The 26,399-nt window shown below is 44.2% G+C and overlaps 1 protein-coding gene across 2 annotated transcripts in view; it reads right to left on the reverse strand.

Moving 5' to 3' along the window:
* Window positions 1-8,810: 8,810 nt before the first annotated feature.
* The window catches only part of SYAP1 (synapse associated protein 1), a 32,348-nt gene continuing 14,759 nt past the window's right edge, over window positions 8,811-26,399 (reverse strand). For both annotated transcript variants that reach the window (XM_059050868.2, XM_059050869.2), the window contains 5 exons: window positions 21,854-21,993; window positions 14,427-14,575; window positions 12,711-12,769; window positions 12,113-12,260; window positions 8,811-9,747 (listed from right to left, as the gene is read on the reverse strand). In XM_059050868.2, the coding sequence (XP_058906851.1) occupies window positions 9,620-9,747; window positions 12,113-12,260; window positions 12,711-12,769; window positions 14,427-14,575; window positions 21,854-21,993 (624 nt within the window). In that variant the 3' untranslated portion in view covers window positions 8,811-9,619. The remainder of the gene's footprint in view (window positions 9,748-12,112; window positions 12,261-12,710; window positions 12,770-14,426; window positions 14,576-21,853; window positions 21,994-26,399) is intronic.

Raw genomic sequence — 26,399 nt, forward strand, 5'->3', positions numbered from 1 at the left:
ACTTCCCTGGTGATCCAGTGGTTAAGACTTTTCCTTCCAATGCAGGGGGAATGGGTTTGATCCCTGGTCGGGGAGCTGAGATCCCACATGCTTCCCGGCCAAAAAACCAAAACATAAAATAGAAGCAGTATTGTAACAAATTCAGTAAAGACTTTAAAAATGGTCAACATCAAAAAAAAATCATTATAATATAAAGATTGCTTAACCCATGTATTGGAGAGCTGAAAAGGCAAAAAGGGAACCACCCTAAGGTAGCAATTGCTAGAAACAGCTATGGCTCCTAGAACTGGAGGGAAAAACGGAGAGAGGTTGTTATTATTAAGACTGACAAAAACAACAGGGATTTACTGTAGAGCACAAGGAGCTATATTCAATATTTTGAATTCATGGTAATAAACCATAATGGAAAAGAATCGGAAGAAAAGAATTTAGATATATACGTATATATGTATAACCAAATCACTTTGCTCTACACCTGAAACTAACAGAATATTGTAAATCAACTATAGTCCAGTAAAAAAATTTTTAAACTCATTTTGGCTTCCTTGTTTCTTTGTCTTGGATTTCTGCTGTGCTTATTATTCTTTCCTTCGAATTCCTTTATCTCTGCTTATTATGAAATCTTTTTAATTGATTTTCCTTATTTTTTCTTCATACGTCAAACACAAATTGCTGAAAACATAGACGGGAAAGAAGAGTTTAAAAAAGGCATAATGGGGCTTCCCTGGTGGCGCAGTGGTTGAGAGTCCGCCTGCCGATGCAGGGGACTCGGGTTCGTGCCCCGGTCCGGGAGGATCCCACGTGCTGCGGAGCGGCTGGGCCCGTGAGCCGTGGCCGCTGAGCCTGCGCGTCCGGATGGGAGAGGCCACAATGGTGAGAGGCCCACGTACTTCAAAAAAAAAAAAAAAAGGCATAATGGCCAGTAATATTTTAGTGTAAGCATAATTTTGGTGTAAGCATTTTCTATGCACATACATGCCCAATGCACACACAGACATTTCTTTTAGGAAGAAAAAGTGTAATATTAAATATAGTTTTGTAGTTGTCTTTTACCTTTCACTTGATGTTATGTTGTGACCCGTTCCTCGGGTCAAATGCAGAGCTCCGACGTTTTCTTAAGCAGTCAGCAAAGTCCTTTACCCCAAAGAAATCACATGCAGAGCCTCGCGGAGCAGAAGACATGTAGTCAGGGTTCCGGGTAGACGCCACGGGCAGCGGGCTTCGGCGGCCGTTGGGCGTGAATCTCGGGAGCGGGAACTCAGCGTTCATTTGCATAACCGGGATGAAATGCAAACAATATATTTTCAAGTTAAAGCCATAGATTTCCTTTAAACCTATTATTTGAAAGAATGAGACTTCAGTCACTTAACTGGAAAAAAGTGTTGCGAGTTCTTGACCCGAGCTTATGTTCCCCCTCACTGAACAAGGGCTGACGATGGCTTGCGTTATTCATACTCGTGCTTCTCGTCAGTCTGCTTGAGGCTTTTGGTTTTTCCTTAAAGTTCGCCTGAAGGAAGAGGGGGAAACCCAGCGCCGTCCCCAGTTTTTGAAAGCCTTCTGGTAATAAACAAGACTGACGTGTGTGAAAAAGGCAGGTTTGACAAAAATAGAGTTCTACTACGTGTGTGCCCTATGACTTTTCACACTTTGGGAGATATGTAGTGTTTTCTCGATACGTGGGACGTTTTGTGTAATGTTTGGGAAGGTTATTCTTCTAATCCTGTAGTAGTCCTGCTGGTTTTCGTGGTATTTAACCTTCGTAGTCTGACTCTTCTTCTAGGTTCGTTTTCTTCCCATGTAAACTTAAGTAGATACTTTAGTTCGTTCCTTGTTTTTCTATCGTTTACCCCGAGGTGTAACGTTTGCAAGATCCATAGATGTTCTCACGTTACTGAGTGCAGCTGTTGTTTGGTGTGTGTCTCTGCTTCTCACGTGCTTTTATTTTTCCGTTGTATGTTGCTAGACGTTCGGCTGGAGTGCAGCCTGAAACCCTCAGCACACTCTTAGGGATGTTCTTGCACATCCCACCTAGTTGTACGTGGGACGTAGCCTTCGAATTGCTCTTCCATTTTACCAAATGATGGTAATTTTCTTCCTAAGTAGTCATATTATTTCGGAGTCCGTATGAGAAGAATTGATCAAAGTATATATTTCACTTTCCGTTTCTGTAATGCCAATTTTTGCTTTTTTGTCCAAAGAGATTGTACCAGTGTACACAGGCCAGCGCTATATCCACATTACCTTGTTTCACATGCTGAGCAAGTCTTGCTGTGTTCAGGCTTTTACAATTTTTTAAAAAAATAAATTTATTTAGTCATTTATCTTTGGCTGCGTTGGGTTGTCGTTGCGGTGCTCGGGCTTCTCATTGCGGTGGCTTCTCTTGTTGCAGAGCTTGGGCTCTAGGCGTGCGGGCTTCAGTAGTTGTGCCTCGTGGGCTCTAGAGCGTGGGCTCAGTAGTTGTGGCACACAGGCTTAGTTGCTCTGGGGCATGTGGCATCTTCCCAGACCAGGGCACAAACCTGTGTCCCTTGCACTGGCAGGTGCATTCTTAAGCACTGCGCCCCCAGGGAAGTCCATCAGGCTTTTACAAGTTTTGACCATCTGGTAGGTATGAAATCCATCGTTTAAAGCGTTGGCCTGGAATTGCACTGTGTGGATGAGCCATCACTTGTTCAAATCAAGACTCTGGTGCAGGGCATGTAGATAGTCTCCAGTTTTTCTATTTTATAATCAAAGCAGTGGTTGTCCAATTACTTCCTTAGAATAAATTCCAGGAGTGGAAATGCTGGACTGAATGTTCCACTCCTTAAAATGTTTGATCCATACTACCCAGCTGCCATTCGGAAAGCTTGTACAACTTTATATTCCCATCCACAGTGCTTGCATGCCTTTTCCCCCATACCCGTTTCAAAAGCAGCTTAAAAAAAAAAATCTAAGTGATGTATATACCTAATTTGAAAGGTCAAATGACAAGGCTTTCAGAAGAGCAAAACCCCGAGCTGCTTTTCCCCATCCCAATTCCTTCCCACTTCCCAGAAACCACCATTTTACATCCTTAGCAGTTGCACCTGTTTGCTTCTATATCTCAGAATACACTTCTGCTCTTTCTTCATTTTGTTTTAAACTGTGGCAGACACTGCTAGTTGCCCACCTGACACCAATTTTTTCCTCAGCCTTCAGAGATAGCTCAGAATTCCTGAGCCTTTCCAGGGTTCTGAAGCACTAAAATGTCCTGGTCACCACCTGGCTGCTGTTAGCTGCTCTCGTTTTTTTGTTTGTTTTTTTTTTCGTAATAAATTTTGTTTATTTATCTATCTATTTATTTATTTTTGGCTGCATTGGGTCTTCGTTGCTGTGCATGGGCTTTCTCTCGTTGCAGTGAGCGGGGGCTACTCTTGGTTGCGGCGCGCAGGCTTCTCACTGCAGTGGCTTCTCTTGTTGTGTGCAGAGCACAGGCTCTAGGCGCGCGGGCTTCAGTAGTTGTGGCATGCGGGCTCAGTAGGTGTGGCTCGCGGGCTCTAGAGCACAGGCTCAGTAGTTGTGGCACATGGGCTTAGTTGCTCCGGGGCCTCTGGGATCTTCCCGGAGCAGGGCTCGAACCCATGTCCCCTGCATTGGCAGGCGGATTCTTAACCATTGCGCAACCAGGGAAGCCCTGCTCTACGCTTTTTGTCAATATGAACTTATATCTTTTCTATTTATTCCTTTACTGTCATTTAGTGGGGTTTTGTGGATGGCGTGGAGATAAATGGATGTATTTAATCTACCATTTACGAACTGAAATCCCAAGGTAGCGTAGATTTTATTTTTCATTTTATTATTATTATTATTATTATTATTATTATTTTGGCCGCGCCGTCCAGCTTGCGGGATCTCAATTCCCCAACGAGGGATGCAACCCGTGCTCCCTGAAGTGGAAGCTCAGAGTCCCAACCACCGGACGGCCAGGGAATTCCCGATACTGTAGATTTTAGAAAATGGAAAAGAAACCCTTTGAAAACGATTAGAATAGTATCCGTCTTACAAAGGCCCCTCTGAAAATAGGATAACATTTGGGACACGGGATGGACCTTAAACAACATGCAATCCCACCCTTTTATTTTTCTAAGGAAGCAGCCGAGCGCCGCCTAGTGGAGTATGTTGCCCAAGCCAGTCTGACTTGTCCCTCGGGCCTCTTTGCCCTGGGCCCAGAGCTTCACAATCTTGGTGGTCCACCAAAGGACTCGGGGAGTTTCTAAACATCCCATGCCCAGGACTCCACCCTGGGCCAATTAAATGATTCTCTCAGGGTGTGAGGATTGGGCATCAGCGTTTGTGAAGCTCTCAAGTGGTTCTCAAGTGCAGGATCACTGCCCTAGGCCAAGAAACTCGCTGATTTAGTAGCCCATTTTATAACAGCTCGGTAAGATTTGGACAGTAGGCCGTCCAGCCCGTGCTCTTGATACGCAATTACTTTTTTGTGCTGTCCACATTCTGAATGGTGTCTATTTTCATGCCTTAATGTCACCAGCCTGTATTCTGTTAATTTGATTAACAAAGAACACTTCACGCTAACTTTGCTGGCACCATGAACAGCGCATTCTCGTGGGCCACACTCCTTTAGTAGAGGCATACGATTTAGCTTAGTCCTCACATCACATTTATACCCTGCAGTAACTCTGCATGAGAGAGCGAAAACTGTCGAGTGATGAGGCCACTTTTCTGTATGTGGATTTTTGCATTGTCGGAGCGCAGTAATGGCAGAGAATATTATGCACCTAACGGCTATTATTGTGATTATAGTGTGGATACTTCAGTCGGAGTCACCAAAATCCTCCATGATCTAATATCTCTATTTATTAAGCCACAGGCTGGGTTCCCCCACCCCCACCCCCAGCGTTAATGAGAACAGGCTTAATTCTTAGAGGGGTTCGTCAGCCGTGCTGAGGTTTAGCTCTAGCCTGCGGAAAGCATAGTCCTCACTCATCATGGTTATCAGAGAAAAACGAGATGGATCAATATATATCATGACTACCGGAGGAGGGGAAAATCCAACAGGTTTAGAGCAAATGATGTGCTGAAGGGATTCCCTAACGGCCCAGTGGTTAGGACTCCTCGCTTTCACTACGGATGTCGCGGGTTCTATCCCTGATCGGGGAACTAAGATACATCTGGCAAGCCAAGGGTCCAAAAGAAAAAAAAAAAAAAAAAAAAGAAAAGAAAAAAAGATGTGCCCACTAGGTTATAATGATCTTTTATGACGTAAGACAAGCCACTGAATTTGAGATGTCTATAGTGAAAGTAAAATGCTTTCTTAAAACTCAACACTATCTCAAAGCAGTTTCAATTCTAACGATAGGGTCCTACAGGTCCTCTTTACCAGAAGAAAATTTTTTGTTTTCAGGAAAAATCATTAAACCTTACCCCTAAAAGTGAGATCTATTTATTCAGAACAAAGTGTAATACAGTTTTTCATGTTGAAAAGAAATCAGGATTCCCGGAATAAATGCTATAATAAGCTGTAGTTTAACAAATGAAATCATACATGACTTTATCTAAACAAATCCCCAGTGTGAAGATCAGGTAACCAAATTGATTTGTGAGAAATACATAACTGCATGTGATTAAAGCTTCATGAATAGACATTTGTCATCTGCCATGACTTGTTAGTTTTCCAAGCATCATCTTTGGGGGTACTGTAACATGCCTTTTGTAATTTTATTTTCTTCATAGCAACGTAATCGGATACTTTAATGAAGTAATCATTCATTAAAATAGTCTCTTCTCGGGGCTTCCCTGGTGGCGCAGTGGTTGAGAATCCGCCGCGATGCAGGGGACACGGGTTCGTGCCCCGGTCCGGGAGGATCCCACGTGCCGCGGGGCGGCTGGGCCCGTGAGCCATGGCCGCTGAGCCAGCGGGTCTGGAGCCTGTGCTCCGCAATGGGACAGACCACAGTAGTGAGAGGCCCGCGTACCGCAAAAAAAAAAAAAAAAAAAAAAAAAAAATAGTCTCTTCTCCCAATGAAACTGATTATGTAAACTATATCAAAATTTCTACCACTTATATTTTTTAAAACTGAAAAATAAATTTGTTAAAATTGAATGCACCTAATTTTCATAGTTGAAAGATGTGTATCTTTACTTAAAAATGGAGGGAAAATCTACCAGAGAGAGCAACCACAGCAAGTAATTCAAATTGTAGAAGCACATTCAGAGTCCTGTCTTTTTATACCAAAAGCATTCAAGGAGGGACTTCCCTGGTGGTGCAGTGGTTAAGAATCTGCCTGCCAATGCAGGGGACGCGGGTTCAAGCCCTGGTCCAGGAAAATCCCACATGCCGCGGAGCAACTAAGCCTGTGCGCCACAACTACTGAGCCTGAGCTCTAGAGCCCGCGAGCCACAACTACTGAGCCCGGTTGACACAACTACTGAAGCCCATGCGCCTAGAGCCTGCGCTCAACAAGCAAAGCCACTGCAATGAGAGCCCCGTGCACCACAATGAAAAGTAGCCCCTGCTCGCTGCAACTAGAGAAAGCCCGCGCGCAGCAACGAATACCCAACGCAACCAAAAATTAAAAAAAAAAAAAAAAAAAAAAAAAAGCAGTCAAGGAGGCAAATAAAAAATTGCAAATTTGATGTAATCGTACGTTTTCTCTTGGTAAACCTTTAATCCTAAGAATCCTATTTGTAACATTATTTTGATTGTGGAAAACTATGTTGTTTACAACAGGGCATCTGAAAGCACAATGAGTACAAATATCTGCTTTATCTCCTACAAGATAAGCTTCTCTTAATTTTCAGATATTACACATTGAGACTGCTCATTTTGTGTAAGTTACCACTTCTAAGTATAGGAGACTCTGCCATTGTGACCGAGTCTGCTGCAGGAGACTGGCAAGGTCAGCTGAGGATTTTACTTGCTTGCTATCAACTGCTGTAATCGCAAATAAATGGATATTGTTATTTCTTGTACAGTGTTGACTCAATGCACCTAAAATATGCTTTAAAGACTTAGTTTGGTTCGATGCTCTATTAACCTTTTAAACGATTTCTGTTATTTGATTTCATGTGCATAAACACACCATCCATCCATCCTTTTACAGCCTTCGGGGCAGGCACATCAGCCCTTAGATGCTGCAGGCTTGTGAACACATAACACAGTTCTCAGAAAGCGTCACCTCTGCGCTTGGTAGAGCACACACTTTGAAATGAGCTATTAGAAATATCTGATTTAGCAGGCTTATTCACTGTCCCCCTGGGAACTTGGTTCCTCTTAATTTGGCCATGTGGAAAGGGGAGTGGGCAGGGGGTGACAACTGGAACAGCAGAGGCACCTGTAACGCCAACTAGGAAGGCAGTGTCACCTGAGGACGCTAATGGAAGAGCAAAAAGTAAAAAGCCCCAGGAAATTCTGCTCTCCTGAGTGCATTAGTGCATTGGTGCAGCGCCTCTCAAGCCGTGGAGTCCATTCTAACCCCAGGGAATCTTGGTACTGCACAGTCTGGGCCAGCAGGTCTGGGGCGAGGCCTGAGACCCTGCATGCCTAAGCCCTTAATTCTTTTCCCCTTTATGAAGCTCCCAGGGCAGGCAGAGGATGAGGGTTCCCGAGCTCCACTCTGAGCAGTGAGGTACAATTTCCAGTGTGATGGACTATCTTCATATTTTAACGTTTCATGAAGCTTGTGTTTTCTATGCACAGTATATCTTGTTGCATGACCCCTAAGCAAGTAATAAATACTGAGAAATTTCCCACCAAACAAGGTTACAAATTATTTTGCCCCTTAAAAGAATAACACTTCACAGAGTTCCCTGATGGCCTAGTGGTTAGTATTCCAGGCTTTCACTGCTGTGGCCCTGGGTTCAGTCCCTGGTCAGGGAACTGAGATCCTGCAAACCCCAAGGCACGGCCAAAAAATGAAAAGGAAAAAAAAAAAAAGAATAACACTTCAGTTACCTGTATAATTTACAAAAGCAGAACATTTCACCACTGATGGATCCATAAAACTATAGCCCAAATGTATTTTTATGCTGTGTATAAAATCCTACTTTATCCTATTATTTTCACAGGGCAACACACAATTAGGCAATAAGTATCATGTAAAACTGATAGCAACAACTTAACATACTTCTATTTTCATTTTAGGTCTTTATTTTATTTTTTAACATTCTCTGAAACCTTTCCTTTTTTTATATTTATTCAACACTTATCGTTAAGAATTTTAGTACGTACACTAAGAGCCAAGTACTGTCATATTCTGATCTGCTTACATCTAGGATTTTTAACTACTTAAAAACATTTAACATATTTCTTTCCCTCCAGCAAACTCTATCAGACTTTTCCCTTCAATAGGATTCTTTCAGAAGTTGCCAGACACCACCTCTGAGCTCTAACTCAGTAATCAGCAACTGCGGCACCACAGGTGGAAATCTCTTGATAATAGGGTCAGTGGTTTCATCGAATACAACACAAGTGATCCTAGCTGAGGAAGCCTGGCTTCTTCACAGGAGCATATCCCAAACTACAAACCTAAGCACCCAATTCTCTTGTTGACTGTATCTTTGCCAGAGGACCACAGACTAATTTTTATGGGATCAAGAATATAAATAAGTACATGTTCCCTATAAGAACTGTCTTAATTCTACTCCCCTTTATGAAATAAAGGCTCTGAAAAATCCGAAAGGTTCGGGAAACAAACGCCGTGGAGTGTTCTGATGTTCAGCCATCTGTCCTTTTCAAGTAACCACGTTCTATGAACGGTCGTGCCGCTACAGCAGAATGCAGGCAGGATTGATCAACGAAGTTCCAAAAGTTGTATTCAGAGAACACAATCTTATAAAGACTGACAGTTTAATTAAGACAAAAAAAGCGAAAACATTTACATGTGGTGACGATTTAAACAACATGAGACTTTAAGGTGAACAGCCTCTGAGAGTCATCAGCACTAAAAGGATGAAAGACCCTGCTTTCTACAAAAACCACGATGTGAAATTTAGGAAAGCATTATTAAATGTGGCATAGTTAAAAAAAAAAAAGGCCCCAAAGAAAAACAAATATATTATTTTGAGAAACAGTATTTCTCAATGTCAAACTGAGTGATGTTCATAACGTTATAATCAACATAATTATTCTATCTTTTGGCTTCCAGATGGAATTTTTGAAAATACTTGCAAGAAAATAGTTCGGAAAGTGCTTCCTGTTAAGTTCTTTGGTACCATTTGGTCATTTTGATAGTTATCAATCCATTAAGTAGGTACTTTAACGCATATGTATCAACAAAAATGCAACAAGAAGTACAAATGTTTAGAAAACCACAACTGAAGAATATATTGTATTTTTGACCTCACGGAAAACAGAACTCTAAAATTTTACTTGTGTTTCTGTGACAAAGATGTCTGTACTGACTATAAGAACATCTCTAACTAGATTTAAAGAAATGTTACATAAAACATCCCTTTTTGATTATTAGAATAACTGTCCTATGTACTTTTTCTTAAGTAGAAGAGGCAAGTTTCAGCTTGAAAAAAGGATAATTTTGAATTTCATAAAGTCATACTCTTTTGTGCCTTCTGATTCAGCGAGTGTCAGCATCTAGAATTTAATGTCAGTTGCAGAAAGTTAAGGATTATTCTTTTATTTCAGCTAATTTTCTTCCTGCAGCATTTTCTCTATCTCCTTATCCCAGTTTTCATCTCGTTTCTCTGATTCTGTCACCACTTCGTATTCTTGAAGTTCCTGTTGTAGTTCCTTCTCCCAATCTGCAGAATCCTCTAAAAGAAACAAATGAGAAAAAAAAAAAAAAAAAAGATTCTGAATTTTTAATGCCAGTCTTAACAATGCAGTCCACTATAATTACCTGTGTAAGTCCTACCACGGAAATATTTACCATGTCAGGCTTCAGCACTGTGTACGCTCAGAAAAACTGAACAGATTTTTTAACCAATAGGATTAGAAAGATAAACTTATTAAATGTAGAAGCAAAGGTATCAGATGTTGTCAGTAAATTTTGCACGTTATTTTTCTTTACCTAGGCCTCTGATTTTCCTTCTATTTAAATGGATAACTGATAATTAATATTTAGTCACAAATTAATTTTTACCACTACCAATGATGATGATGGTAGCAAAAACAGCCAACATTTCTCGAGCACTCACTCAGCCAGGCCGAGGGCTAAGTGCTCTCTACATATCACTCTTTTTATCCTTAGAACAATACGTGGACCACAGATACAGTTATACACGTTTGACGGATGGGGAAATGGAGGCTTATAGGTTAAGTGACTTGCCCAAGGTCACACAGCTTGACAGTGACAGACCTATGGATGGAACCATATCTGCAGGGCTCCACAGTCTGTGCTTAGTGGTCTCCCACAAGTGGCAAAAGACACCAGGACCTGAAGTCAGGCAGTCTCTCGCCAAAGCCTGGCCCCCGTGTGGGCTCTACCTGAGCTCTCACACTGGTGAGATTTAGAGCTGCAACTTGCCACTTGGACGCTCAATATACGTGTGTATGCAAATACATATGTACAGGATAAGGCATCTGCTATGTAGTGTTATAAAAGAGCCAGAAAACAAACCAGCTACTTAAAAAGTAAAAGCTAAAATTCATTTTCATCTTTTAAAAATAAACCTTAAACTTAGTACCTATAGAGAAAAGAAAAACCAAAGGTTTTCCATTTTTTATAGCAGTGACCACGTTGTGTAGCAAAACACTGATTTCTCGAATATTAGGTGCTTACTGGGTGCTAAGCTCTACGTTAGGTGCTGTAGGGGATAAAAAGACAAGGTGTACCTGCCCTTGAGGAACTTACAATTTAGCTAGGGGGCCAAGACAACTAATATATGAAAGAATATTAAGTGGTCCAAATTATAACTAGGCAGGGATTCAAAGAAAGAATAGCTTGCCCGGAACGGCCAGCCAACGCCACGTGAATCCTGACCAGGCTTCCTTCCAGGCTCCGTGGGCTCTCTGCTACTAGTCGTCACCAGCAAGAAGGGAAGCAGGGCACAGTCTGCTCGAGCTACTGCCTGCTGCACGGGGGGGCGCATGCCCGCCTTCCTTCCGCGGTGGCCAGCAGCCATCGTATCAGAAAATAGATGGGGTACGAGGGGTCTGGGGGGAGCGAGCCCAGATTTTCACTTCCCCACTCGCTTCTCTTTCCCCCACCAGCCGCTTCCCCCAGCAGTTCTCTCCTGCAGAGTCCCTCTGCAGTGTGCAGCGTGCACGTGGGCAGGCGGTTCACCTCTGGAAGGTCAGCTTTCTCACCAGTGCTTTCTGCACGACAGTGGGAACAGCTGGCTTCCGCGATGTAAGTCTCTGAAGGCTTCATGAATGATGCTTAACCCAAGCCTTTGCTTGTCATCTAGTAGAAAGCCAGTAATTTGTCCTGATGTGCCAAAGAACGCAGTCCCATCACTTGCACTTTTTTTTCTAAATTACCTTAGTTTTTAAGCTAATTTGGTTTTCTAAAGGCAGCCTACTCCTTCCCAGAAGCGACGTGCTAGTGGCACACAGCAGCTGGGAAAAGATTCTTCTACCTACAGTGTAAACCCCAGCAGGACGCAGCTTTGAAAGCAGAAGGCCGGAGGGCAGCATCTCCACGTGAAGGGGTGCGCTTGCTTTCTTGCCCGCTCCTGGCCACGTGTTCTCAGGGCTGAGATGCCTTGGAAGACTCACTTAACCTCCCTGGGTCTGTTTCTCCTTTCTATGCCTCTGTGCTTAGAAAGGCAGGGGAACAGGAGATGAGGTCATGTATGCTAGAATCCACCTTCTAGTGGGGAACGAAGAAGCAGTTTTTGTTTTTGTTTTTTTTTTTTTTTTTTTTGCGGTACGCGGGCCTCTCACTGCTGTGGCCTCTCCCGTTGCGGAGCACAGGCTCCGGACGCGCAGGCCCAGCGGCCATGGCTCACGGGCTTAGGTGCTCCGCGGCATGTGGGATCTTCCCGGACCAGGGCACGAACCCGTGACCCCTGCATCGGCAGGCGGATTCTCAACCACTGCGCCACCAGGGAAGCCCAAGAAGCAGTTTTGATGCAAAAGTTACGACACAGTTTTGTGTATCTGCTCCAGAATAACAATTTTCTACGGTCAGCTTCGGCACTGGGGACAAGAACAGCGATGTCGTTGGTTTTGTACCTTCCAGCGCGACTGTCTCCTCCTCTTTTTTGTCCAGCACCAGCTGCTCCATTTCCTTCCTCAGATCCTCCTGATCTAAGTTACAGGAATCGAAGGCGTCACTGACAAACTCAGAAACACCTGGGCTGGTAGAAATCTCCTCTTCATCCTGAAATGCAAAAAATGAGCTCTGGAAATGGTTTTCGAAGCGACATACAGAGACTAGAGCTTGTGTCTATGGTCATCTCACAATTTAACGCAGCCTCGTTTTCATTCCCTTCCTCTGCAAGTTGGATGGTCGCTGCTTTCCACCTCCTAACCTGCACACTGGCTCCGCAACCACATGAGCTACCACCTGAATCTCTACGCTCATTCATGGTCTGGATCACTCCAATCGTTCTGTCCCATCCCCGACACGCACATCTTGAACTACTGATGCCACGGAATCGTCTCATGTCTCAGCTGTAGGTCCTTAACTCTTCAAGTACCGGACCCCTATTCTTCAGAACTGATAAGACCCATATTCATCAGTAGTTTTGAAATGGTATCTGAGATAGTCAACACAGAGTTCCTTCATTTCCAGACATCAACTACTAGGTATAATGTAAAACTGTATTACCTCTTGAGTTTTAAGTTGAGATTTGATTACAACAGGTGGCGTTTTGGGCCGTACTGCCTCTAAGAAGTGAGAATAAAAGAGACAAGAATTGCTTGATTCAATTCTGAATACATATTATAATAACAACTAAATTATACACAAGCATGATCATACTAAATAATTTACAGAAATTAGCTTTTAATGTTATGCTTTCCGTTTTTCTGCAGTAAGAACTACCCAGATGAAACCATCTCAGCCTCTTTCTTTTGGGGATCTTTTTAATATATATTATCATGTTCAATACCCCTTATGTAAGATTTCCAGCAGGAAATAAACTTTGACTTCAGTATTAGCAAAATGCATTGAAGAATACTTCTGCTCTTTCTTTTAGGCTAATGCGAATGAAGTTATTTATCAAGTTTTCCTTTTCTCACAAAGTAAAGTGTAACACTCAGGCACAGTAGCTCCTCTTCCTCACAGGCTGCATTTTCTATCTTCTCAACCTTGCCACACATACGGCCTTTACTGAATCCTGTCTTAAGCCCATCTTGATACATGGGCGGTATTGGGTAAAATGGCATTTTCCAATAAAAGTAATAAAGAAGGAATACTAAAGAATGAGAGACAACTGGGATTCCTATTAACATCTACATGCAAAATGCCAAAAGGTACTGTGTAGAGCAGATTCCTTACATTCCTCTGACCCTAAACGCAGTGTCAGGTACCTTCCTAGTGGTCCGTACCACCTGTGCCTTAGGACACATTGTTTTGTGTAATCATGTAAAATTCCATGAACGGATAAGTCTCCAGTTATAACGGGTACCTATACACAGCAGGTGTTTGTTAAACGTTAAAAATGTGACACAAAATACATATCTTATTTCAACTGTTATTATAGGTATTAAATCACTGCCGATATTATAGATCACTTTCCCACAAAACCAGGGGTAAAACTGTCAGAATAAGGAAGAGTCACATGTGTAACTGACTGGTGTCTAGCTCCAGGCTGCATATCTTAGCTCTGTTTTACAGACTGGAGTACTGGGGAAATGAGCAGGCTGAATGGAAGACTGAGAAATGAAGAAGAGCAGGGAACTGAGTCAGCGGAGAACAGAAGGTATAAAAAGGGCAAGGAAGGGCTTCCCTGGTGGCGCAGTGGTTGAGAATCTGCCTGCCGATGCAGGGGACACGGGTTCGAGCCCTGGTCTGGGAGGATCCCACGTGCCGCGGATCAACTGGGCCCGTGAGCCACAACTAGTGAGCCTGCGCGCCTGGAGCCCGCGCTCCGCAACGAGAGGCCGCGACAGTGAGAGACCCGCGCACCGCGATGAAGAGCGGCCCCCGCTCGCCGCAACTAGAGAAAGCCCTCGCACAGCAACGAAGACCCAACACAGCCAAAAAAATAAATTAATTAATTTTTTTTAAAAAAGGGCAAGGAAAGAGATGGGAAGACGACTGGTGACGGAGGGGGAAATAAAAAGGAAGAAATAAAAAACCCGAAGAACGAGAAAAAGACAGCAAAGTAAAAGAATGCTGGAGGAAGATGGTAAGCAGGGTCAGAGAGAGGGCAACAAGGGAAGAATGAGCATTTTCTCTGGAAAGAAAAGAACTTTCCCTGACGATGACATTTCTGGTATATACACGATGACAAGCTCATGAGAACCTCTAAATGAAGACTATTTTAAAAGTAACTCTTTTGTTTTTTTCCCCGCAGAGTGACGTCTTCTCTGAATATACCTGTCAGTGGCAACTCATCCTCTCTGCCGTGGCTCTTCTCCTCCTTCCCGGTAGCCTGCTGCTGGGCCGCCAGAGCCGTGAGCTGGGCTGACTGCTTAATCAGGGAGACGCGGTAAAAGTAGTTCCTCCAAAACACTTCCTCCTTCACACTTTCAAAGACAAACAACAATGCACTTGAGAAGGCATGCATACAGTGTGTGCAGGGTTTAGCTGTTGCTGTGGAGATGGGAATAGATGACTTTTAGGGACATTTTTGAATCTGAATGAGGCTCAAACGAAATTCTCATTGGCTTTTGAATTGAAAGCTGAATAACAGGATAAAGAGAATAGCTATCGTCTCCACAGCAGCAAAAGACAAGGTTATAGAACACCAATGAAACCTCAGTGTTTCTTGGTATTTTAATACCAACACTGCCCTCAGCAGAGGAAAACGGGGTACTGCTGTCAAAGCACCATAAGCAACCTGAGAGACGGAAGCAGAGCCGGGGGCTCCACCAACTGTCTGCTGTTTACCGAAGGATTAAACGCTTTCAAGCAGTGAGAATAAAGTATTGTTGGGTGTTGCTCCTCATGAGAGGAAATGTTCGGTAGCTTGCAAATAACTAGCAATCGGTAACAGTTAGCAATGAGGTGGAAGATGGTTGATAAAAAAAGACTGAGGTGCACTTCAACCTGAGAACTCTCAGTGGCTCTCAAACTTGGCTGCACATTAGAGTCACCTGGGGTGGGGCGCTGGTGCCCAAGGGGGGTAAGATAAGTATCCATACGGTGGGGGCCTGCAATGGAGAGTGAGAGCCTGAGCAGAGAGAGGAGGGTGTCTAAGCTCGGGAGTGGGTGGTGGTGAAAAAGGAAGATTGGTCACTCGCAAGGGGATTGATTGCTTAAGTAAAAATATTAAGGATAGTGGAAACCAGGTTTCTCACCATCAGAAAAGGGAGTTACAGTCACGGAAAGGGAAAACTCGAGAACGATCCCTGTTGTGAAGTATCACTGTGAACACATGGTTTTCATTTGAGAGAGATGCAAACAAGTCCGTGTGTGTATATGAGCACACCAGCTGTGTCCACTGAGTGGGCCAAGGAGTAGTGACACCCCAATAACCGTGAGCATGCCTAATGCTTAGACTTTGGTTTCTAAACACCACTTTCCACTAAAAGGAACCAGAACTCCTTGGATAAATGGCCAATTCTAGGGTTACAGCAGGGGAAGAACAAGGTGAGCCTGGAGGACTATCGCATGCCAAAAAGGAAGTGCTCAAAAAATGATAGGGAGACTTCCCTGGTGGTGCAGTGGTTAAGAATCCGCCTGCCAATGCAGGAGACACGGGTTCAAGCCCTGGTCCGGGAAGATTCCACATGCCACGGAGCAACTAAGCCTGCGAGCCACAACTACTGAGCTTGCGCTCTATTTTTTTTTTTTTTTTTTTTTTTTGCGGTACGCGGGCCTCCCACTGTTGTGGCCACTCCCATTGCGGAGCACAGGCTCCGGACGCGCGCAGGCTCAGCCACTCTGCTGCATGTGGGATCTTCCCGGACCGGGGCACGAACCCGTGTCCCCTGCATCGGCAGGAGGATTCGCAACCACTGCGCCACCAGGGAAGCCCCGAGCCTGCGCTCTAGAGCCCACAAGCCACAGCTACTGAGCCCATGTGCCACAGCTACTGAAGCCTGCGCACCTAGAGCCCGTGTTCTGCAACAAGAGAAGCCATTGCAATGAGAAGCCCGCACACCACAACAAAGAGTAGCCCCCGCTCGCTGTAGCTGGAGAAAAGCCCACAGGCAGCAACGAAGACCCAACACAGCCAAAAATAAATAAGTAAATAAATTTATTAAAAAAAAAAAAAAAAAGAACCTGCCTGCCAATGCAGGGAACGTGGGTTCGAGTCGTGGTCCTGGAAGATCCCACATGCCGCAGAGCAACTAAGCCCTTCCACCACAACTACTGAGCCCATGTGCCACAACTACTGAAGCCCGCATGGCTAGAGCCCGAGCTCTGCAACGAGAAGGAAGTGCCATGAGAAGCCCGCGCACTGCAACGAAGAGTAGCCCCCGCTCGCCGCAACTGAGAAAGCCCGCATGTGGCAACGAAGACCCAACGCAGCCAACAATAAATAAATAATAAATTTTAAAAAAAATGATGGGGATGAGTCAAAAGGACACAGAAGCCAGCCTGAACAGGCTTCCACTGGCAAATACGTGATGATGTGAGCAACAAAATAAATAACGATAGCAATGGATTATAACCATTGCATAAAACAGGACCATGAGTCTATAGAGATATACATAAATACATGAATACATGGAAAATTTGAGGAGAAATGAGATATTCACAGAACTTCAAAGTACCTCCCTAGAAAATAGTTATTAATTTCAAAGAGGAAAGGAGTAACTTTAGAGTCAAGAAGGCTGGCAGACACCATTTTCATCCAGTGACCAAAGTGTGGACAGTAGTGGAACAAAATGGCAATATGTGCCACCTGACAGGATGCAACAGACTCAAGGAGACTGATGAGACATTAAAACTACTGTAAATGCAACATGTGAGTCTGAAGTGGATCCTTTTGCTAAAAAGGATATTATTGGGACAAATGGTAAAACCTGAATACTGTCTGAGAATTAGACAGTAATAAGGCATTAAGTGACCATTTCCTGACTGGGATGGTTACATTCTGATTATGTAGGAAATCTTTGTTTGTAGGAAATACACACTAAAGCTTCAGGGGTGATGGGGTATCAGATCTCAAAGGATACATTAAGAAAAGTTCTTTATACTGTACTTGCAGCCCTTCCATAAGTTTGTGATTGTTTCAAAATAATAAAAAAGCCACTGATGACTGCGCTCACCTCAGAGTAATTAAATAAAAATCTCCAAGGTGGAAGACAAAACATGACTCAACAAAAAACACCCCCTCCCAAAGCAACAACAACAAGACAAAACAAGGACAGCCAAGGAACGGCTTTGGTGACCTGCGGAGGACGTGTGGATTTTTTTTTTTCTGCCTCATTTTATGTTCTAAAAATGCTTTGCTAGTAGAGATGACAAAAGGGTAGGAGAATGCCTCTCTACCCCCTGGTTTAATAGAAGGGATGCACGTTCTTAGAATGGGAGAGAAAGTCGAGAAAGAAAGCATGACAGAAAAAGACTTTGAAGGAGTAGAAGAAAACCAGCGAGAACAGAAAAAAAATACTGAGACTCAGGTTTGTGAATGAGGACAGGGCTGGCCTTAGATAGGACATCAGAACACGTTGTTGTCACATCTAAGAATGGTGAAGCTGGGTCAGGAAGCTAGCTTTCTAAGTGACAGAAGCAAAATGCACGATTATCTACACAAGCTAGGTCAGGTAACAAGATGATATGCAGCTAGATACAACCCATCTTTTCTTTCATTAATTCCACCAATATTTAACAAGTGCCACATGCATCAGGCCTTATGCTAGGTACTGGGGGGATTCAGGGATGAATAAGACAAGTTGTCGGCCAAACTAGATGGTCACAGGAAGAATGACCTCTCACTTGTTAAGTTCTTACTATGTGCCCAGCAGCACTTCCCATAATCATGAGGCCTCATAACTGTCTTTTTCTTTCTTTCGTTCTTTTGGCTGTGCCGTGGCTTTTGGGATCTTAGTTCCCTGACCAGGGATTGAACGCAGGGAGTGAAAGTGCTGAGTCCTAACCACTGGACTGCCAGGGAGTTCCCATAACTGTCTTTTTCTCTTGGAAGTAGATCGGCAGGAGGGAGACCTGACTTAACAATGGTTCATAAAGGGTCAAAGACGACCACAAGTTTAGTTGTGCAAACACTAGCACACTGCAGCTGCTAGAAGAGCTAAGGAAATCTTAGGCTGCATTAAAAAGCAACATGACACACTACGGTGTACTGTTCTGCAATGAGACAGCACATCATATTCACTTTGGGGAACTCACTTTCACAGGTTAATGCACTGGATGGTGAGGGGGTACAGAGACTAGGACACCTGGGGACCAAATGAAGGAACTAGGATTGACTGTTTACCCAGATACGTTCAAGGGTCTTAAACCCTAACATCACAGCTATACAAAACTGAGATTAGCCTTCCCAGGAGGTAGTGGGCTGCCTGAATATTTTCAAGGTCAGGATTTTTTTCAAAATAAATTTATTTATTTATTTTTGGCTGCGTTGGATCTTTGTTGCTGCATGCGGGCTTTCTCTAGTTGCAGACAGTGGGGTTACTCTTCGTTGCGGTGCACGGGCTTCTCATTGCAGTGGCCTCTCTTGTTGCGGAGCATGGGTTCTAGGCACGCAGGCTCAGTAGCTGTGGCATAAGGGCTCAGTAGTTGTGGCTCACGGGCTCTAGAGCGCAGGCTCAGTAGTTGTGATGCACAGGCTTAGTTGCTCCACGGCATGTGGGATCTTCCAGGACCATGGCTTGAACCCATGTCCCTTGCATTGGCAGGCGGATTCTTAACCACTGCGCCACCAGGGAAGCCCTCAAGGTCAGTTTTAATTCTGACCTCTATGAAATGTCCAAAATGAAACAGGAATACTATCTCTCTACAGTGATCATGGGCAATGTTTGCTCTCTTAATAACATCTGGACTGCTTTCTTTTCCAGAGTCTCTCCCTCTTGATGTAAGAGGAAGCGATCACAGGCACACTGCAGAGATATTCGGTTGCCCTCTGGAGAGAGTCACAAAGCAGATGACACACTAAAGGTTCTGAGCAGTCCTATGATAAAGAAATTCATTGGCTGTAGCAACGCCCAAACATTAATCTGACCACATATACCTTCATGGACTATTTTAAAGTATTCGTATGCTGTGAACACCTTCTGGGAAACAATGGGCATGTCACAGCTTGAGGTTGGAAAGACTTGTGACTTCCTTACTGTCATCAGCGGGAAGGCCTCAGAGGGTGCCCCTGTGACACCAGCAGGGCCTTGTCTCATGCTAGCACTGCTGTCCAGGGAAGTGCTAACACACTAAAAGGCATTTTGAAATACAGAGCAAGTGTTTGTTTTGTTTCCTAAATTGTTCCTGGTTAATGATGGCTTCTACTCAGAAAAAGTGTCCCAGGGCTTCCCCGGTGGCTCAGTGGTTAAGAATCTGCCTGCCAGTGCAGGGGACACGGGTTCAAGCCCTAGTCCTGGAAGATCCCACATGCCGTGGAGCAGCTAAGCCTATGCGCCACAACTACTGAGCCTACGCTCTAGAGCCCACGAGCCACAACTACTGAGCCCACGTGCCAAAACTACTGAAGCCCGCGCCTAGAGACCATGCTCTGCAACAAGAGAAGCCACCACAATGAGAAGCCTACACGCTGCAAGGAAGAGTAGCCCCCACTTGCCACAACTAGAGAAAGCCTGCGTGCAGCAACGAAGACCCAATGCAGCCAAAAATAAATAAATTTTAAAAAAAAATGTCCCAAATGAAAAAGGTTGTACTTCTGTATGTCAGGAAGGAAAAGTCCAGAAGCCTTGTATTTGTATGTGATGCCTCATTTTTGTTTTGTTTTAATATGGAAATTTCAACAAAACAAAAGTAGAGAGACGAGAACAATGAACTCTCATGTACCTGTGACCTAACTTCAACACTTACCAGCATTCTGCCAACCACGTTTCAAAATCTATGCCCCTCTCCCCTGCATAAATGCTTTTCTTTGGGTGGGGTTGGAATATTTTAAGGCAATGCCAGGCATCATGTCCTTTCATCCATAAATACTTCAGTAAATATTCCTAACAGATAGACTCATAAAAAATAACCCTAATTTCTAAATCTTCTCTAACAGAATAAGCAGTAGGAAACTGGAATTATATTACTCGATGGGCAGTTTTCGTAGCTGGTGACAAAACAAAAATACTATTTGCCAAATATCCATTCTCCAAAGCTTAAAAGAAATCTAAAATTACTGTCAGCAGTGAGAGGGAGTGCAGAATTGGCAATAAGCAAAACTACATGCCTGCCATGAGGACCCCAGGCCACACGCCTGAGTGCCTCAGGGCCTCTGGACAGTCCTGAGAAGCCAGTAGAGAGCCCCATGAGCGGCTTGGGGTGATTCGAATGGTTTTTGAGTTGCAGGAGCGCATCTGACCCCAGAGCTTTGCCACTCTTCTCTCAAAGGCACCCGGGGGGGCAGGAGGCACCAGGCGGCTCTGAAGGCCGGTGCCGAGGCCCCAAGGAGCGGTGAGACAGCCAGGGACTGAACTCCCACACAGCAGAGACCGGAAGCCCACGGTTCTGCACTCAGGGATAGTCGGTACAGCTGAGAATGGGGGCACACGGATGTAGTGAAGCCACAGGGCTCAGGCTCTCCCCGTTATTTGGCCTACAGCCAGGCTGGAGGCTGAGGAGTCCTCTGGGGGAAGCCAGCCGGCCCAGGGCTACTGAGCCGCCCTGCCCAAATGGCCCTGGGGAGCACACAGTCCCAAAGGATGGGTAAGAAAAGCCTGCAGCATGAACCACAGAGCCCAAATCCAAGATGCAGGGAAAGAGCATAGCGAAAAGGGTATCTCAAGAAAGCCAGACTTCATGTCCTCAGAGAACAGTAAGATACTGCATCATACAACAAGAAGAGAGAGTCATAAAACAGGAACAGTCATGGAACACCAAAGACTGCTGACTTTAAAAATGGGGCAGGTTCAAAAGAAGGCACTGGAATTAGAAAAGGTGAGGAAGAACCCATGGTGGCAGAGGGGAAGGGAGGTGGCCTCTGCTGATGGCCATGTCACAGAAGTCAGGATGCATGTGCTGGAGCTTAATGGACAAGCAGAGATCTGCAGAGAGGAGAAGCCTCGGGCGGGAAGCAGAACAAGACTGCTGCTGCGGGGCTTCCCTGGTGGCGCAGTGGTTGAGAGTCCGCCTGCCGATGCAGGAGACACGGGTTCGTGCCCTGGTCCGGGAGGATCCCACATGCCGCGGAGCAACTAAGCCCGTGAGCCATGGCCGCTGAGCCTGTGCGTCTGGAGCCTGTGCTCCGCAATGGGAGAGGCCACAACAGTGAGAGGCCCGCATACCGCAAAAAAAAAAAAAAAAAAAAAGAAAAAAAAAAAAAAAAAAAAAAAAAAAAGACTGCTGCTGCCAGAGAGCAGAGTCTGAGTGGAGAAAAGGCAGTGGCCAGGTCCTGATGGGCCTCGGGAGACCTTAATTTTATTCAGGAGGGCATGGGCACTTCTGCTGTTTTTATAGGAAAATTCATTCTATGTTCTAACTGGGGATAAAAGAGCACATATCATCTGGACCCCAAAATTCCCGAAAAGTCCACCCTGAGTTTTGATTCTATGGCACCCTATGTGGGGGATGGGGGTTGGGAGGGTGCTGCTGAAGGGCCGCAGAGCCCCTTTTCACCAAGAGCATCTGAGAGCATCCTGGCCCCCATCCCATGCTTCTTCTCTGACACCCAGTACATGACCAGGGCCATATATGCCACTCTGGCTCAAGAGCCCACTGCTTACAGTTTAGGAACAAGGGCAAATCTCATCCTGCTCAGGAGCTCGTCCTCTTGGAGCATGACCAGGGCGACAGGGTACATCTGATCAAAGTCAAAGTTAAACTGCACGCCGGCTGGAGGGTCACGAAGGAAGTTCCTCTTGTCCTTTCATAAAAAGAGGAAAAACATGGGGAAAACCATAGACTGCAATTAATAAGTAATAACACATCTCTGATCTGACACACTGAATTCTCCTAAATGCTTCAATCGCGAAGTACACTGAGCTGTCATTAACCTGCCTGCCTTAGACAGAGTGGAGAATGACCAATCCTTTCATATATTCTTTAACAGTTTCAACTGGAGAGAGCATCATGGGAGGCCTACAGCCAGGCTGGAGGCTGAGGAGTCCTTTGGGGGAAGCCACCCGGCCCACGGCTACTGAGCTGCCCTGCCCAAACGGCCCTTTGGGCAGGGTGGCAAGTGTTCAGCCAAGGTTCGGCAAGTGAACCAACAATGAGCCTTTCCCCTGCCTGGCCATGATCTGCGGAGAAGTGGCACTGTGTCTTTCTCAGTCACCATTGCATTCCCAGGGCATTTCTTGCCAATCAGATAAGAAAAAGAAATGAAAGGAATCCAAATTGGAAAGGAAGAAGTAAAACTGTCATTGTTGGCAGATGACATGATACTATACATAGAAAATCCTAAAGATGCCACCAAAAAACTACTAGAGCTCATCAATGAATCTGGTAAAGTTGCAGGATACAAAATTAATATACAGAAATCTGTTGCACTTCTATAAACTAGCAATGAAATATCAGAAGGAGAAATTACGAAAACAATCCCATTTACCATCACATCAAAATGAAATAAATACCTAGGAACAAATCTAATAACTAAGGAGGTAAAAGACCTGTACTTAGAAAACTGTAAGACAATGATAAAAGAAACTGAAAATGACACAGATGGAAAGATATACCATGTTCATGGATTAGAAGAATTAATACTGTTAAAATAACCATACTACCCAAGGCAATCTACAGATTTAATGCAATCCCTATCAAAATACCAATGGCATTTTCCGCACAACTAGTACAAATAATTCTAAAATTTGTATAGAAACACAAAAGACCCTAAATAGCCAAAGCAATCTTGAGAAAGAAGAACAGAGCTGGCTCATGCTCCCTGACTTTAGACTATATTACAAAGCTACAGTCATCAAAACAGTACGGTACTGGTACAAAAACAGACATATAGATCAATGAAATAGAATAGAGAACCCAGAAACAAACCCATGCACTTATGGTCAATTAATCTATGACAAAGGAGGCAAGACTATACAATGGGAAAAGACAGTCTCTTCAATAAATGGTGCTGGGAGGACTTCCCTGCTGGTGCAGTGGTTAAGAATCCACCTGCCAATGCAGGGGACACGGGTTCAAGCCCTGGTCCGGGAAGATCCCACATTCCGTGGAGCAACTAAGCCCGTGCGCCCCAACTACTGAGCCTGAGCTCTAGAGCCCACGAGCCACAACTACTGAGCCCGTGTGCCGCAACTGCTGAGGCCCGCGCACCTAGAGCCCGTGCTCCACAACAAAAAGAAGCCAATGCAATGAGAGGCTTGTGCACTGCAACGAAGACTGGCCCCTGCTCACTGCAATTAGAGAGAGCCCACGCACAGCAATGAAGACTCAACACAGCCAAAAATCGATCAATCAATCAATAAATGGTGCTAGGAAAAATGGACAGCTACATGTAAAAGAATGAAATTAGAACATTTTCTCATACCATATATGACAATAAACTCAAAATGGATTAAAGACCTAAATGTAAGACCATTAAACCCTAAAACTCCTAGAAGAGAACACAGGCAGAACAGTCTTTGACGTAAACCGTAGCAATATTTTTGGATCTGTCTCCTAAGGCAAAGGAAACAGAAGCAAAAATAAACAAATGGGACCTAATTAAACTTAAAAGCTTTTGCACAGCAAAGAAAACCATTCACAAAATGAAAAGACAACCTACTGAATGAGAGAAAATATTTGTAATATATTAAAAAACGGGCAGAAGACCTGAATAGACATTTTTCCAAAGAAGACAGAGAGATGGCCAACAGGCACATGAAAAGATGCTCATTATCGCTAATCATCAGAGAATGCAAATCAGAATCACAATGAGATATCAACTCACACCTGTCAGAATAGCTTTCATCAAAATGACCACAAATAACGTTGGAAAGGATATGGAAAAAAGGGAACCCTCGTACACTGCTGATGGGAATGTAAATTGGTGCAGCCACTGTGGAAAACAGTATGGAGGTTTCTCAAAAAACTAAAAATAGAGCTACTATTTTTGGCCGCGTTGGGTCTTCGTTGCTGCGGGTGGGCTTTCTCTAGTTGCGGTGAGCGGGGGCTACTCTTTGTTGTAGCGCACGGGTTTCTCCTTGTGGTGGCTTCTCTTGTTGCGGAGCACGGGCTCTAGGCGCCCAGGCTCAGTAGTTGTGGCTCACGGGCTCCAGAGCGCAGACTCAGTAGTTGTGGTGCACAGGCTTAGTTGCTCCACGGCACGTGGGATCTTCCTGGACCAGGGCTCAAACATGTGTCCCCTGCATTGGCAGGCGGATTCTTAACCACTGTGCCACCAGGGAAGTCCCAAGTGAATTATTCTTCATGCTGCTGCACTCAGGCTTAGGTTAAGATACCTTAAACTAAGGGTTAGCGAATTCACAATCCATTAAGAGGTACAGTCAACACAGTAACAAAATAAAATGTGTCATACAAACATTTTATCATTAATATATTAAAACTGGTGTCTCATTAAAAAGAAATCCAGGAATTCCTTGGTGGTCCAGTGGTTAGGACTTGGTGCTTTCACTGCTGGGGCCTGAGTTCAATGCCTGGTTGCGGAACTAAGATCCCACAAGCTGTGCAGTGTGGCCAAAAGAAAAAAAAAAAAAAAAGAAAGAAAGAAAGAAAGAAATCCAACCGAAGACTGTGTTAGAGAAAACATCCCCATCACAGAAAACCCTCGTATGGCCCATGACTGCATGGTCAGTACATAATGTGGACATTCTGAGTGGGCAGCACTGTGAATCTCCAGCGCACCAGTACCTACTATGCCCAACCTGGCAGAGCTCTGACAGAGTCCATGTTTCTCTTGCAGCAGTTCTCTTCAGTTAGTCAAGAAGTAAAAAAAAAAAAAAGATCCAAGGGCAAATAAAGCTTTACTGGACTAGGCAAATTTCCTAGGGAATGAGGATGGTTTTGAACTCCTCTGAGATGGAGCAGGACTCACACTGATTAACATATAAAGGAATGTCTCCAAACCACCCCCTTTCCCACAGACTGAGTATAATCAAGGCAAAAAGGCTGTTGTTTTGGACCACTCAAACAATTAAGACTGATTGTTGCTATTCTATTTCTTTTTTTCCCTTAAACACCTTTTTTGTTTGTAAATATGATACACATCCATTTTTTGAAAATTCAGAACACCAAAGAAAAACAAAGTCAAAAATCCCAACACCCACAGACAACCATTGTAAGATATTTCCTCAAACACCCTCCCGGTTGCATGTCTCTCTGCAAACATGCACGTGTCTGTGTGAATACAACTTGATGTAAATAGGAAGACACTTGCAGCCTGTGGATCATCTGTTTTTCCTTTCCACTCAGAGTCGTGAACATCTTTCCATCTCCAATGTAGCTATGTCTACCCTGAATGAGCCATAATTTACTTAACCAGGCCCACTTCAGTAGTCATTTAGATTGGTTCTAATCTTTCCTTACAGAGAACCGTGCAAGTAACATCACTTTACAAACAGTTTTTATTCCCTTCTAAAGTGATCTTTTTAGACTAAATTCCTGGAAGTGGGATTTCTAATCCAAAAGTATGATTATTTTGACACAGATTGCCCAAACTCTCCTCCAGAAGATGGTAGCAGTTTACACTGCTACTAATAGCATCAGTTTCATCTCATTTTGCTCATATTGGATTTTAACAATATTTCTGGTTTCTGATAATTCTTACATTAATAAGGCAAGAACAATTCTGAGCCTAAATGGATTTTATTTTCTTCTTATTCTTTTTTGGCCGTGCCACACAGCTTGTGGGATCTTAGTTCCCCAACCAGGGATCAAACCCGGGCCCTCAGCAGTGAAAGCATGGAGTCCTAACCACTGGACCGCCAGGGAATTCCCCCTCAATGGATTTTAGTTATTTTACCTTCCAAAAGAAACATTTCAAAGCCTGAAGTTGTCCCAATCATGTTTCACCTGGGTTTCTACACCGGCCTCCTAAGGGGCACCTGTCTCCAGTCCCATTTCTCCCGCCCCAAGAAAAACATATTTTACCTATGACTACAATCCTTCAATGACTCCTTGCTGCCTTTAAGAAAAAAACCTAAACTTATCAGAATGGTATGATAAGGTCCTCATGACCGCTGCCTATCTACTTCTTCACCTGCATCCTACAGTCCAGTCAGACACAAATGCTCGCGATACCCCCTACCTTAATGCCAAACCCGGCCTCACGTCCCCCAAACATCCACACGCTCTCCTAAGACTCAACTCAGCTCC

Source organism: Kogia breviceps, chromosome X (genome assembly GCF_026419965.1).
Source record: "Kogia breviceps isolate mKogBre1 chromosome X, mKogBre1 haplotype 1, whole genome shotgun sequence".
Lineage (NCBI taxonomy): Eukaryota > Metazoa > Chordata > Mammalia > Artiodactyla > Physeteridae > Kogia > Kogia breviceps.